Source organism: Pelobates fuscus, chromosome 7 (assembly GCF_036172605.1).
Source record: "Pelobates fuscus isolate aPelFus1 chromosome 7, aPelFus1.pri, whole genome shotgun sequence".
NCBI classification, from domain to species: domain Eukaryota; kingdom Metazoa; phylum Chordata; class Amphibia; order Anura; family Pelobatidae; genus Pelobates; species Pelobates fuscus.
Window position 1 is genome coordinate 101,528,334 of NC_086323.1, and position 16,530 is coordinate 101,544,863.

Genomic DNA, 16,530 nt, shown 5'->3' on the forward strand with positions numbered 1-16,530 from the left:
ATGACTGAGGCGGTGAAATGAATCTTCTGTTGTTTTTCTTTTATTGTGTGATTATTACATCTACGATTTAGTTTCTATCACCATGTCACAGGTATTTCACTGGAACTTACATTATGTCATTCTGGAGTCCTGCAGCAGAGTTTATACAATTTTTATTATCTTTCCCTGTTTATCACCATTTGTCTCAACTATGCATTCTCACATGGCTCCTGGGCATAATAGCTTTTTATTCTTGGATATTGTGAGCATGGTGTATTGGCAGTTGGGAACATAATATACCCTTTTATCCTCTTTATATCTGATAGTAATGTGCTGCGTTGTTATGTGTCTGTTACAAGCCTCCCAGCATTTTCAATTTGGAGGTACAGTCCTGATTTTAGGGTCATGTCCTGTTGTCCTGACTTTATGTCCCAAAAATGGGACACTAAGGAACTGTCCATAATGTGAGTGCATCATCAGACATGCACTATGGCTAACGTACTAACACCCTGCAGAGAGAGAGTACAGAGATAGTGCCCCCTGCATTGTCTGCCCACAGTGGGCCAGTCTACTTGATTTGCAGGCAGCCTTGCGTGCACTCGCCTCAGGCTGACCTGTCAATTCTTGGAACGGCCCTTCCTCCTTTCTAGGAGGGTTCATCCCCCCATTGGCCAGTGACATGATTAATGTTACTGGCATGCCTAATCTTTTTACGCCACAGGCATCCCACTTCAAGAGACCCCAGTGTTGGGAGATATGGTCTTTGATTTCTTCAAATGTGCTATTTACTGCTTAAAGGGTCAGGAACACCAACTATACACACACACTATAGGGTCAAGAACACAAACATGTATTCTTTACCCTATAGTGTTAAAAAATACCATCTATTCCCCCTGGTCTCCCCTTGCCTCCCTTAATATATAGTAAAAGTTTACTTGTATCTGCCTGCTTGGCTCACCTCATCCGAAGTTGTGGTCTGGGCCAATCACAATGTTTCCCATAAGATTGGCTCAGCTTGTCAAGGAGACAGATCAGTGGCAGAGCCAGCACAAGCCAAACACAGCCCTGGCCAATCAGCATCTCCTCATAGAGATGCATCTCTATGAGGAAAGTTCAGTGTCTCCATGCAGAGGGTGGAGACACTGAATGGCAGTAATCCACAGTGTGCAGCAGTGCCCCAGGAAGCACCTCTAGCAGCTGTCTTCTCTGAAAAGACAGTGTTTACTGCAAAAAGCCTGAAGGGAATGATTCCACTCACCAGAAAAAAAAAATTAGCTGTAGATGTTCTGGTGACTATAGTGTCCCTTTAAAGTTCCTAAAGTAGCAAGCAGCCCTTGTAAATATTTTGATCTCCCTCCCGGGTCCTTGCAGAGCTGCGCAGCAGGAAGGGGAGGAGGCTCTCTGCCTTCAACTCCACGGCTGTCTGAAAAGCTGGCCAAGGTGAAGGCAGAAAGCATCACTGGTAGGAAACAGGGATGGAGGGATATACTTCTCAGCCCCCACAGCCCCTATCCTACCCACACTCTCACACACACAATTATTATTATTTTATTATTTATAAAGCGCCAGAAAATTCCATAATGCTGTACAATGCATCCCTACACACACACACTCTGCATTCCTACATCACACACACAATGCATCGCTACACGCACACTGCATCCCTACACACACACTGTATCCCTACATACACACACACAATGCATCACTACACGCACACTGCATCCCTACACACACTGCATCCCTACATACACACACACAATGCATCCAAACACACACAATGCATCCAAGCGCACACACACACACACTGCATCCATACACACACTCTGCATTCCTACATCACACACACAATGCATCGCTACACGCACACTGCATCCCTACACACACACTGTATCCCTACATACACACACACAATGCATCACTACACGCATACTGCATCCCTACACACACTGCATCCCTACATACACACACAATGCATCCAAACACACACAATGCATCCAAGCACACACACACATTGCATTCATACACACACACTGCATCCCTACACACAATGCAAAATAGCCAAGCTGAATATAGAATTGACATGGAGAATTTTTGAAATTTGCTTTGAATTCTCTATGAAGTCCCAGCAATTCTCACTTTTGTGAATAATCTGTTAAGGTATTTATCTAATGTAAGAATTCAAAGTTCATTCAAAGAGAAAATCAATTTTATGCAAAAGCAGCCAAACTGGAAACATATCTGACTTAGACAATGTTTCCAGTTTGCCTATTTTGGCCTTAAATTTGAAATGCACTGTGACCCTGTGTGTCATTTTTTCATACCTTCTCTGAAGACCTTGTATTTACGCACACAAATAACAGGTGCCTGCTGTAATCAATCTGACCAGCAGGTAGCACTGCTCAGTCACATGCCACATTAAATAGAGTGGGTGGAGCATTACCCACTTGTCGGGTATTTAAATTAAAGAGACAGGAGCAGCAGTAAAAGACCAGTGGAACTGACAACCTTATCTGAGAGAAGAAGAGGAGCATAGCTCAGTTTAAGAAAAGGGAAAATAGAGGACGGACCAGAGCATCACCCAGGATCTCTTTCTTGGAGAGATCAGGGTTATATTTTGGGTGAAATTACACTCCTCAGATACATTAAATAGTAAAAAAACAAAACAAAAAAAAAAACCTGGCCAGCCTTTTCCTTGTGTGCATACTGTAGGCATTCTTAGTGCAGAGGATAAATGATAAAATCACATTTTCACATATTGGGCAATGTAGCCAATATACAAGAAAGAAACATGATTTTTGGGGTTAGAAACCTAGTTTCTTAATTTTACCCAAATCAACTTTTGTGTACTGTGCAGTTTAACACTCCACGGGTTGGTGGGGAGGAGTTCAGAGTTAGATGAAAACAGGAGTAAATTTACGAAATATGTGAAGAAAGGGGAGGATATCTACAGATCATCTGAATGGGAAAATCAGAGAGAAAAAAAAGGTCTCTGTGAATAGAAGTGTATGACACTGCCGCTGCATAGGAGCCTGCATGATGTTTAAGTGGATTCCCAGTATCCGCAAGCAGCATCTTATCCGGGGTGATCATTGCTAAATATGTATCACTGAAGCTTCAGGGTATCAACTTTTATCATCTGATCATCCCCTGGAATTGGGGCTCAACCTCTGACATGCAAAGCAAGGTGATTCCCTTCATCCTGCTGGTGGAGTGGATTCTATATGTGCAAAGTGAAGAAGGTAAGGAAACATTAGATTTCACCACAAACACTGCAGATTGTATATATATTATTTGTCTATTTTTATTTTATTGCTTCAACAATTAATACATGGAGCTCAGTGAATTGCTAGCTCCCGTGAGCTTGCCTGCAAACAGTTAATGTTTTCATTTCACATTATTTGTGTTGGGTAATCTTAGCCCCTAAATCACACAGCTTAGAAGAGTAATACTGGTTAAATAGAATTCTTATGGAACATTGACAAATCTACTCTAAGCTCCAAATAGGATAAATAAGTACAATTTAGAAAGGTGTTTGTTTATTTACTGATTAGTGGATGATCTGCATATGAATTAAATACTGATGGTGCTATTTACTAAACTCAGAAATGTGAAGAATTGATAAAAGAATTACAAGTTATATAAAATAGCGACTAAATGTGAAAAAACAAACATTTTTTCAATATGCTGATTTTCCATTTTTTTGTGCAATTTTTGGCCTAAAATTTACAATAATTTGCCACAATGTCCTTGTTTGGTGAATAACCTTGTTTTAATCAGAGTGAATGTAAAAACATTGCATTAATTGGATATTTTTCTTCAATAAATAGCCCTAAATTTGTTATCCAGTTTTTAACTAACAAGAATTCACTGTAAAGTAAACTGAGCGTGGGAAAAACTAGATTATTTGTTTGTTTTCTCCTGCCATGAAACACAATCAGCCAATTGCTTTATATATAATTAACATTTTTTTTTATCCGTTGATTTTAATATACATCTTGTGATAACTCTTACTCAGTGAAGAGTTGCAGTTCATCTATTCTACATAGTGGCAAATTGTACTCAGTTATTCAGTATTCTTATAGCAAATTAATTTTCAAGCAAATTTTATGTCTATCAAAACCTATTTTTTATTTTTATTTTTTGTGATATCCTAATTGTTTTTTTAAATTCTAGCTACACATTGGAAAACCCACACAGGATTATTTGCTAAACTTGTATAGTTTATGAAAACTGAAAAGGGGGGTTTCACACTTGGACCAATAAACTGTAAATTATATTATAATTCATCTATATCATCTACTTTAATCTGTAAAATGAAATGCAATTCCCATGTTGATTGGGCAAAACTCCTAGTATAATGGATGACCCCTTATGGGAATTCTCTTTAACTGAAACTAAACAGAAAAATAACAAACCGAGAAATTAATTACAAGTACAAAATATGTCATGAGTCCAACAATTCAGCCTCCCATAGTCAATTAAAGCCATTAACGTTTAAATGAAGATCCCCAATCTGTGTATATTTATTGTAAGTTAGAACTGGGCATGTTATCATTTCAGTAGGGAGTATGTCGAAATCATGAATTATTTACTATTCAATGCACCATTTTTTACTGCCTTGTAGATACTTGAGTATAAAGTCAGTAACATGGGGTTTGAGTATTACTCCGTCTCATTTTAATGGTTTATATATAGTTAGACTGGATTAGATATAGATAGAATGCATTGGTGGGTATGCAGATTAGCTCTGCTTCACAGTAATCATGGTAAAGTGAATATCCAATTGACTGACAGTAACTTAATTTAATCTGAAGTTCTGAAGAAGCATGGGGATCTGGTAGGTAGGTTCATGTAAAGTATATGGTTTTCTGAAATCTAAAAAAAAAAACAGCCATTATATCTAATTATGATCTAGGTATATCCGCTGTAAAATAGAAGATAATATACGATGTGGTTACCTATCATGCTGCATTGTTTCTTTCAGTCACTGACAAAAACTGCAATCCGTCAAAATGTTCTTTCGGATAAAAAGCACTGCTTATAACCCCTGTGATAGAAAGTGCCATCTTGCCATCACAGGGAAGGAGCAGTCTGCTGGTTATCTGAGTTTAAACTAGAGATGTGGGAGGTGTGGCCTCATGTAATGTTCCCCCATATTTTGGGGGAAGGAGGGTTTGGATGATGCCATATCAATGTTGGGTCTTATATTACCAATAGCAAAGTTTACATTGATATTAATGAATTAATATTGTAGGGTTGTTTATTATAGCTTCTTTATAACATGTTTTTTAGATGTTCTTCCTCAGACTTCCCCTTTAACTAGTGTTACACTATGTTGTAGTTAAAAGGACACTACAGTCACCCAGATCATTTTATCTCATTGAAGTGGTCTCGGTGCAGTGCTCCTTTTAACCAATGTAAAACATTGCCGTTTTTTTTAGTAACTGCAATGTTTACACTGCATTGTTTACATTGCAGCCACTAGAGGTGCATCAGTCCATGTGATGCTGAAGTCCATAGGAAAACATTCAATACAATGCCTTCCTATGGGGGAAGTTTGAATGCACTGCACTGCCAAACATGTGCGTTAGGCCCAACTGTGCTCCTCTTTAAGGAGCATTGGGTTGGGCTATCATGGAGGAGACCATTCCTTCTTTATGACCTCACGGGAGGCGGAGAGGTAAGCAACGCTGGAGAAAGGTAAGGAAAACTTGTATTTCACTAGTTTTTATTGCACACAGTTTGAATCCTTGAGCTCAGTTTAAATCCTTGACTTTTGGCTTATTGTTTACCCACCAAAACTAAAGTGCAGTTTATCTCAATATTTCATGTTATTTTGTCTTGTTTTGTTTTATGGAAATGTCACATTGAGCTGGTATGTTTATCTTTGCACTACCAAAAATAAAGAACGTTAAAAATGTTTATATATATATATATATATATATATATATATATATATATTTCTGTAGTTTACACTGCAGTATGGAGTGTAGAGTCAGGATCAATGCAAGAAAGATGAATTTTCCACCCCAACCCCTCTTCCTCCCAAAAAACATATTCACTTGTGTGTCTCTTAACCCCCTTTAGTATTTCTTATCCTTTCTTTTGAATGTCCCTTTAGTGTATTTTATCCAAATTTAGTGTTTTACACCCCCTTTAGTGTATTTTATCCACCACTTCCCCATTTGCGTGTCTCTTACAACCACCCCTTGTCCTTTACTTCAACCCAGCCCCTCTGCATCTATCTTCCTCCCCCAGCCCCTCTGTGTCTCTTCCTCTCCCCCAGCCCTCCTGTGTTTCTCTATCTCCCCCCAGCCACTCTGTGAGTCTCTTTGTTCCCACAAACCACCCTGTGAGTCTCTTTGCTCCCACAAGCCACTCTGTAAGTCTCTTTGTTCCCCCAAACCCTCTGTGTGTCTCTTCTTCCCCCAGCCCGTTTGTGTGTCTCTTTGTTCCTCGAGCCTGTCTGTGTGTCTCTTTGTCCCCATCCTTTCTGTGTGTCTCTTTGTCCCCATCCTTTCCCCTCAGCTTCTCTGTGTGTCTCTTTCTCCAGACACTCTATGGGTCTCTTTGTTCTTCCCAGATACTCTATGGGTCTCTTTGTTCTTCCCAGACACTCTATGGGTCTCTTTGTTCTTCCCAGACACTCTATGGGTCTCTTTGTTCCTCCCAGACACTCTGTGGGTCTCTTTGTTCTTCCCAGACACTCTATGGGTCTCTTTGTTCTTCCCAGACACTCTATGGGTCTCTTTGTTCTTCCCAGACACTCTATGGGTCTCTCTGTTATTCCCAGATACTCTGTGGGTCTCTTTGTTCTTCCCAGACACTCTGTGGGTCTCTTTGTTCTTCCCAGACACTCTGTGGGTCTCTTTGTTCTTCCCAGACATTCTGTGGGTCTCTTTATTCTCTCCAGACTTTCTGTGGGTCTCTTTGTTCTTCCCGGACATTCTGTGGGTCTCTCTGTTCCTCCCAGGCATTTTCTGGATTTCGTTGTTCCCCCCCAGATACTCTGTGGGTCTCTTTGTTCTTCCCAGACACTCTGTGGGTCTCTTTGTTCTTCCCAGACACTCTGGGGGTCTCTTTGTTCTTCTGAGACATTCTGTGGGTCTCTTTGTTCTCTACAGACATTCTGTGGATCTTTTTGTTCCAGCCAGATACTCTGTGGGTCTCTTTGTTCTTCCCAGACACTCTGTGGGTTTCTTTGTTCTTCCCAGACATTCTGTGGGTCTCTTTGATCTCTACAGACATTCTGTGGGCCTCTTTGTTCTTCCCAGACATTCTGTGGGTCTCTTTGTTCTTCCCAGGCATTCTCTGGATCTCTTCGTTCCCCCCAGATACTCTGTGGATCTCTTTGTCCCCCCAGCACCTTTCTGTGTTTCTTTCTCCCTTCAGCCCCTCTGTGTGTCTCTCCCCCAGCCCTGTTTCCCCTCCTGTTGTGACTCCTTATTTTCCCTTTGTAGCGTGGCCTTGGGATAGAGGATCTTCAGTTTCCTCCCTTTGAGCATTTCCTGTCAAACTGTATAGCAGGGGTAGGCAACCTCTGGAATGCCAAATGTTGTGGACTACATCTCCCCTGATGCTTTGCCAGCATTTTGTCTGTAAGAGCATTATGGGAGATATAGTATGTTGTGAATTTACATATATCATATATATAGTAAATACATATATATATAGTATATCATATATATCAGGAACACAAAGGTAGGGTAGGGCTGCGTCAGAATACAACAGTGTAATCTGGATATATCTCTATATAATCCACAAAGTCTTGTGTCAAATGCTTGAGACCAATAAGGTTTAAGAGTCAGACGAGGATATTCTTTTTGCCTCACCAGTGTCCATATATGCAGAGAAAGGCGATAAGAAAATACAAATTTGGTAGAGCTTAATCCAGCGTACAACGGTATACAACAGTACAATCAGGGCCGGCCTTAGGCATTTAGACGCCCTGTGCGAAAAATCTTCACAGCGCCCCCCCCGTCATCCATGTATGCTGTAATGTTTGTGTTGTCTGTGTATGTGATAGTAGGTGTGATGACTGTGTGTGATATGTATGCTATGTGTGATATTTGTAATGGGTGTATTAACAGTGTGTGATATGCGTGTATTGGTTGTATGTGACACACACACACACACACAGAGTCAGACGGCCATACACACACACAGGCAGACAGTCATACACACACACACAGACACACAAAGGCAGACAGTCTCACACACACAGACACACACAGGCAGACAGTCAGTCATACACACAGACACACACAGAGGCAGACAGTCATACACACACACACACACACACACACGCAGACAGTCATACACACAGACACACGCAGACAGTCATACACACAGACACACACAGGCAGACAGTCATACACACACACAGACAGTAATACACACAAACACACACACACACAGGCAGACAGTCATACATACAGACACACAGAGGCAGACAGTCACACACACAGAGGCAGACAGTCATACACACACACGCAGACAGTAATACACACACACAGGCAGACAGTCATACACACAGACACACAGAGGCAGACAGTCATATACACAGACACACAGAGGCAGACAGTCACACACACACACAGACAGTTATACACACACACACAGGCAGACAGTCATACACACAGACACACAGAGGCAGGCAGTCATATACACACATACACAGACAGTAATACACACACACAGGCAGACAGTCATACACACAGACACACATAGGCAGACAGTGATACACACAGACAGTAATACACACAGGCAGAGAGTCATATACACACACACACAGACAGTAATGCACACAGACACACAGAGGCAGACAGTCATATACACACACACAGACAGTAATACACACAGGCAGAGAGTCACACTCACATGACAAGCACACAGTTACCTGTGGAGTTCATTGTGGAGGCAGTGCAGCTCCTGGTGACTGTTTGGTGGGGAAGCAGGGACTCCTTCCTGCTTCCCCTGCAGCAGTTTTCCGGCGCTTTTAGCTCCGCCCCCGCCGCACGGTAAGCTCCGCCCCCGCCGCAAATTAAAAAAAAAAATAAAAATTTTTTGTTCAAAATCCCGGCCGGCTGTGCGGCCGCACGGCGCCCCCTGCTCCATGGCGCCCTGTGCGGCCGCACAGCTCGCACACCCCTAAGGCCGGCCCTGAGTACAATGGTATAATCTCCGCTTAAAGGATATAGCATGAGTGGTCTTGGCGGTTGAAGAATCAGGAACCCAAAATAAAGCAAATAAAACGCAACAATAGTGCTCGCAATAAAATATAAAATAGTGAATAAAATACAATAAGAGTAATACTCACAAACATAGAGCAGGCTTATAGACCTGTGAGCTTAACTTCTGTGACTGGGAAAATATTTGAATGGCTATTAAGGGATAATATTCAGGAATTCATTGGGAAGAACTTTGTTATTCGCAATAATCAGCAATAATCAGCATGGTTTTATGAAACATAGGTCATGTCAAACTAACCTAATTGCATTCTACAAAGAAGTAAGTAGAAGTATAGATCAGGGTGTTGCAGTGGATGTGATACTTGGACTTTGCCAAGGCATTTGATACGGTCCTCACAATAGTTAGTCTTCAAACTAAAAGAAATTGGTCTAGATGAATATTCTTGTTGTTGGGTAGAACATTGGCTTAAGGATAGAGTACAACGAGTTGTCATTAATGGTACATTTTCAGGCTGGACAAAAGTGGTAAGTGGTGTCCCTCAGGGTTCTGTTCTGGGACCACTTTTATTTAACATATTTATAAATTATCTTGAAATAAGCATTGAAAGCCATGTATAAGTGTTTGCAGATGACACAAAACTTTGTAAAGTAATAAAATGTGAGCAGGATATTGCTTTGCTGCAGAGGCATTTGGATAGATTGGGGGACTGGGCACTAAAATGGCAGATGAAATTTAACGTTTAGAAATGCAAAGTTATGCACTTCGGGGTTAAGAATGTACAAGCAATTTACACCCTAAATGGTAGTGAATTAGGGATAACCACACACGCAAAGGATTTGGGAATTGTTATAGACAACAAATTAAACAGCAATATGCAATGTCAATCTGCAGTTGCTAAAGCCAGTAAGGTTTTGTCATGTATAAATAGGGCATAAATTCTCGGGATGAAAATATAATTTTGCCTCTTTATAAATCGCTGGTAAGACCGCACCTTGAATATGCTGTGCAATTTTGGACACCTGTTCTAAAGACAGATATATCATGGCACTAGAAAAAGTGCAGAGACGAGCTACAAAATTGATAAAAGGAATGGAGCATTTTAGTTACGAAGAAAGGTAAAAAATTTTGTATCTGTTTAGTTTGAAAAAATTATGCCTGAGAGGGGATATGATAACATTATACAAATATATTCGGGGCAAATACAAACCTTTATCTGGAAATCTATTCATAAACAGGGCTATACATAGGACACGAGGTCACACATTTAGGCTGGAAGAAAAGAGATTTCATCTAAGGCAAAGAAAAGTTTTTTTACAGTAAGAGCAATAAGGATATGGAATTCTCTGCCTGAAGAGGTGGTTTTGTCAGAGTCTATATAGATGTTTAAACTGCAATTGGATAAATACTTGCAAAAACATTACCTACAGGGATATCATTTCTAATTAGTGGGGTAATAGCTGCTTGATCCAAGGACACATCTGACTGCTATTTTGGGTTCAAGAAGGAATTTTTTCCTAGTTTGTTGCAAAATTGGAAGCGCTTCAGACTAGGTTTTCTGCCTTCTTTTGGCTCAACAGCATAAACATATGTGAGGAAGGCTGAACTTGATGGACGCAAGTCTCTTTTCAGCTATGTAACTATGTATGATCCCCACCTAGAATTCTTTGGAGTAGAACAGGGTAAAAATTGTAGATGCAAGGTAAATAAAAATAAGTAAAATAGTAAAAGATAGTGACACAAGTAGTAAAGTGACCAAAATCTATTTATTAATTAAAAAGAAAATATAACATACATCCAAATCGTTTCACCATAAAAGCTCTTCTACTCCATTCGATAAAGCCTTTTTATGATAAAATGTATGTTATATTTGCTTTTCAATTAATAAATAGATTTTGGTCACTTTACTACTTGTGACACTATCTTTAATTATTTTATTATTTTACTTATTTTTATCTACCTGGCATCTACAACTTTTACCCTGTTCTACTCCAAGGAATCCTAGGTGGGGATCATACCACCTATGCTGTCGCCATAGAGCAGTTAGCCTGCTCTATGTTTGTGAGTATTACTCTAATTATATTTTATTCACTATTTTATATTTTATTGAGAGCACTATTGTTGCGTTTTATTTGCTTTATTTTGGGTTCCTGATTCTTCAACTGCCAAGACCACTCACGCTATATCCTTTAAGCGGGGATTATACCACTGTACGCTATACACACCAGAGCTGGATTAAGCTCTACCACATGTGAGTTCAACCCCATTTATTTTCTATTTTACCTAGACTCATTGAGATTTAACGCACCATTGGCTTTTTTATTTTCTTATCGCCCTTCTCTGCATATATGGACACTGGTGAAGCAAAACGAATATCCTCGTCTGACTCTTAAAGCCTATTGGTCTCAAGCATTTGACACAAGACTTTTTGATATATCCAGATTACACTGTTGTATTGTGGCGCAGCCCTACCCTACCTTTGTGTTCCTGTCTTCTATTGTCTCTAAGCGTATTTTGAGGGAAACCCTTGCATAGGGTTGCTGCCTAACCCACACTGTTTAAATTCTTTTGATTAGCACTGACCCCTTTCTGTTGTTATTTTCTTGCTATATCATATATATACATATATAGTCCACAATATCTGGAGTCCCAAAGGTTGCCTATATAGAATCCTCTACCATGGTCCACTCGGTCACTCTACATGGAGTGACTGAGTGAATGGCAGGAGGGGGAGCACTGTGCTTTGCGCTCCCCTCCTACCAGTTATCCGGACCGTGCGCCCTATGCGGACACCTTTGCTACCTTATAGTTGCTCAGCACTGTGTAGAGTGTTTCCTAACAATGGTTCTTAACTTTTTTTAGAAGACACCAAAGTTATGTACACGACAATAACTTGTTGGCAAAGGTAATACCGGCTTAGTGACTCATTCCTTAATTGTAATAAAATATACAACAGAGTAACTTCAGTGAAACTGTAATCTGCATTGCACTGGGGAAGATGTGCTGCTAGAGTATACAGTTTGTTGGAGGCAATTTCTTGGAAATTCAGCTAATAGGGACCCAATTTTGTCTCTAGTCCGCAGGGTAAGAATTTCTGGTGTTTGCGATGGGAATAGACCATACTAATATCAAAATGATTTTCCTTGCACAGATGGAGTTCATTTGTTTACCAGTTATTGTCTATTGCAAAAATTATTTATTTCTGCTAAAGTCAGAATTTGGTTAATTAAGCCTAAATTTTGATTAATTTACTTTTTTATTTTTTTATGAACAATCAATTACTATTGTAAAACAAGTTTAAAAATTTTCAATTTAGTAATGAAAAATGTATGAATATTTATGTGAATATACTGTACTGTGATCTACTATTGCATGCCTCGGTCATGTCTCTTATATGTTAAGCTGGGTGCTTTGATGGCACAGCGTGTCAGAATGTTTCTCTTATTCACTTCCCTTTGCAGGTTCAGCTCCATATTCATTGTAGATTAATTTCAGTATGGTGGCATCAGTGGGAACCAAACTGGAGTAAATCCCTGATGTGTTCAGTTTTGGGAGATGCTCCAGATTGGAGCTGTTTCCATTTTTATTGACGCATCATATAAATAATTTATTAAAATATGCAACAAATAAAGTGTCACCAGTTAGAGAGCAGCGAACCCAGCAGAGATTTATGGGTTATGTAAGTGACTGCACTTACCTATAGCTCCACAGTTTTGTGAATGAAGCTTTAATGGGATTTTGCATGGCCATGACTCTGGGCTGTTTGTAAAGCATATAGGTTTAAAGCGCCGGCTATACATGTATTTGGACTTGAGTGTAAAATCTGTCAGGGAACAGTGACAGAACACATCTTTGCACCATAACCTATACATTGTTGTTGTATATGGCTACTTAAAGAACTCTCTACTAACCATTCAATATTCTTTGCAATATTATTCAACTAACTAACAGAGTGGGTTCTGGTGGAAGGTTATCTATATTTGCCTGAATAAATAATTTTGAATTATTTTATACTTTTTCAACCAATGCCACTTCCTATTGGCAGTCCTTGCTACCTGTAATCACATGACAAATAACCAATGTCAGTAATGGATCCTGTGATGGAGGTACTGCAAACCTTACATGTGTCATGGGAGTGGTAGTAGTAAATGCAAGCATGTCTAATGGTGCACTCACGCTATGCTTCTTGGGGACTGTTTCTTCGTATCTCCAAATGCTGGACACCAGTGAACAGAGTTCGAACAGTGGGACAGCACCAAGTCAGGATTATTCCGCCACAATCAGGATGATTTGGTGGCCTTCCCTTATGATGACCCTAATATTGCACAAGAGGATGTACAAGGTTCCAAGGAACTAGGGATACAAAAGTCCCTAATACAGACAGGGCTGTACATTGATACGATTAAATACTAGGAAGACTTGTTAGAGCTGTAAGTTTATCTCGTGGTTGGTAAATATTTGTGATGGCTCCTGGTGCCTACCGATCCTTGCATTCATTCAGCCATACTTCTCATCCCATACATTCATCCGTCCATACATGTATATACCTGTTCCACAATTAATTTACTCTACCTACTATTTAGGGCACTCATTAGATTTACTAATTGATGGTAAGGTATGTCTTTTTGCTGATGATACTAAGATATGTTCCAGGAGGGATAAGGCAAATGGCTAATGATTTAGGTAAACTAGAAAAATGGTCAGAGTTGTGGCAACTGACATTTAATGTGGATAAATGCAAGATAATGCATCTTGGACGTAAAAACCCAAGGGCAGAGTACAGAATATTTGATAGAGTCCTAACCTCAACATCTGAGGAAAGGGATTTAGGGGTGATTATTTCAGATGACTTAAAGGTAGGCAGACAATGTAATAGAGCAGCAGGAAATGCTAGCAGAATGCTTGGTTGTATAGGGAGAGGTATTAGCAGTAGAAAGAGGGAAGTGCTCATGCCGTTGTACAGAACACTGGTGAGACCTCACTTGGAGTATTGTACGCAGTACTGGAGACCGTATCTTCAGAAGGATATTGATACCTTAGAGAGAGTTCAGAGAAGGGCTTCTAAACTGGTTCATGGATTGCAGGATAAAACTTACCAGGAAAGGTTAAAGGATCTTAACATGAATAGCTTGGAGGAAAGACGAGACAGTGGGGAGATGATAGAAACATTTAAATACATAAAGGGAATCAACACAGTAAAAGGAGGAGACTATATTTAAAGAAGAAAAACTACCACAACAAGAGGACATTAAATTAGAGGGACAACGGTTTAAAAATATCAGGTATTACTTTACTGAGAGGGTAGTGGATGCATTGAATAGCCTTCCAGCTGAAGTGGTAGAGGTTAACACAGTAAAGGAGTTTAAGCATGCGTGGGATAGGCATAAGGCCATCCTAACTATAAGATAAGGCCAGGGACTAAAGAAAGTATTTAGAAAATTTAGCAGACTAGATGGGCCGAATGGTTCTCATCTGCCGTTACATTCTATGTTTCTAATTGGAGGAAAGGATGAGATAAGAGTGCTGTGATAGAATAGTTTCAATGCACACATTTAAAGCTCCAGTCCACCAATACAGCTTTTTCACTTATCATATCACCCTCATGTTTCTTAAAGAAAATAGCACAAAAAAGTGGAACAACAGTAAAATATAATTGGTCTATACTTTTGTTATAACCCTTTGACCTTCCCTCCCTGCTTTGGCAGCCTGCAGCCAACCCACTGGATGCAATAAAATAACAAAAAGAGGTAGACTGGCATAATGACTTATCGAACCTGGATTTTGGCATCTTGATAAATAGCCTATCATTTATATTGAGAAGTCTAACCGTAGTAGGCCTACACCATGGGTGCAGTATTTTACCAACACAATTTACCTCCCTAGAAATGCCTTTCTAAGCAGCTACCAAGAGCCCGTAACTGGATAGGCCTAATGGTTGAGAACCCTATTAAAATATTTGAAACTGAGATTCACTAAAATAACATGTATGGTTATATTTTCAAACTTTTCACTTCTTCCAATTACAATTGTCATAAATCTCTTGAAGGCCTACAAGAACAAAGAGTTAGGGAAGATGTAGTCCATAAGTTGAAGATGGTTGTAACTCAACAAACATGTCATAGAACACATTTTAACTGGCCAAAAACATCATAAGGAAACAGAAAATTATGGTTTTTTTTCATGATGTTGTAAAATAGTAAATAATTTAAATGACCCCCAACATGCAGACATTCATAATAAACTCTATATAAACTCGGAGTCGGTATATATATCGTACTTGGATTTGTTACTACATTGGACTATCTTATACACCAATTTATATTTGCTATACTTCATTTTTCACTGTAGGTTCATTCACCGGTCTCTTAGCAAGGTGTCTCTAATGGCTCTGGCACTGAAGGGGTGGGTACCCTGGCTTATCCTGGGGGTTACGAGACAGGATGCTGACTGATCACCAGAGAATAGTTGGTATCAGCTGTGGCAGTCAGGGAATCAGTGTATGCAACAGCAGCTTACAAAGAGATAAGGCAACATTTCCAGCGATCAGCATTTTATGAATTATTGAAAATCTCTCCCTGTATTTGGTTCTTTTCAGCTGTCTGATGACCTCCTCTTTCTGTGCCAGGGTTTGTCAGTCTGGCCAGAAGAACATGCATCTCTGCTGCTCAGCATTGCACTGGAATGAGCTTACACAGGAATGAACAATGTTTAGCAACTGTGTGATAAGAATGTAGCAAGTCTTCGTTTTTACACCATCAGCCTTTATTCATAGCGCTACAAAAACATATTATGTATTGCCAGATATTTTGTCTATATATTTATCTATTTAATTAATGTATTTTTTTTCGTTTTGTTTTTTTAATTTAAATAATTTCAGGACAAAATGTAATCCACGCTTTTATTTATTTATTTTAAAATCTGACCTAAAGAAATTGCATCAGAAATGTTTTTATCAATCTCTGTATTTATACAGAATTAGATCATTTTTCATCGTAATGCTGGGCAATTAGTGACCACTGAGGTTGCATTCAAAATTTACAAATACTGGAAAAATTCAAGGTATGATATCACAAAGATACATGGTTTATTCTATTTTGTTAATTAGAAACATGGAACATGGTTTGCACTTAAAACGACATTTTAATACACAGAAATTCAAGCAATACAATGCTGTTCTTAGGGACATATTCTAGATTATTGAATCTGAACCCTTTAGATGTTTTTCCTTTGCTTTTTGTATTTGTTAAAGCGGCACTGTCACCCCCTATTAAAAATGAGTATTTTATAATGAAATCTTTATAAAATACTCATTATGACTGTTTTGGCCATATCGTGTATGGCCACTGAAATTCCAACCCA

The 16,530-nt window shown here is 39.4% G+C and overlaps 1 protein-coding gene across 1 annotated transcript in view; it reads left to right on the forward strand.

The window, feature by feature from the left end:
* Positions 1-2,551: 2,551 nt before the first annotated feature.
* Positions 2,552-16,530, forward strand: part of LOC134568034 (netrin-4-like) — a 55,676-nt gene continuing 41,697 nt past the window's right edge. Inside the window, exon 1 of the mRNA XM_063426272.1 lies at positions 2,552-3,221. Within this exon, the coding sequence (XP_063282342.1) occupies positions 3,155-3,221 (67 nt within the window). The 5' untranslated portion in view covers positions 2,552-3,154. The remainder of the gene's footprint in view (positions 3,222-16,530) is intronic.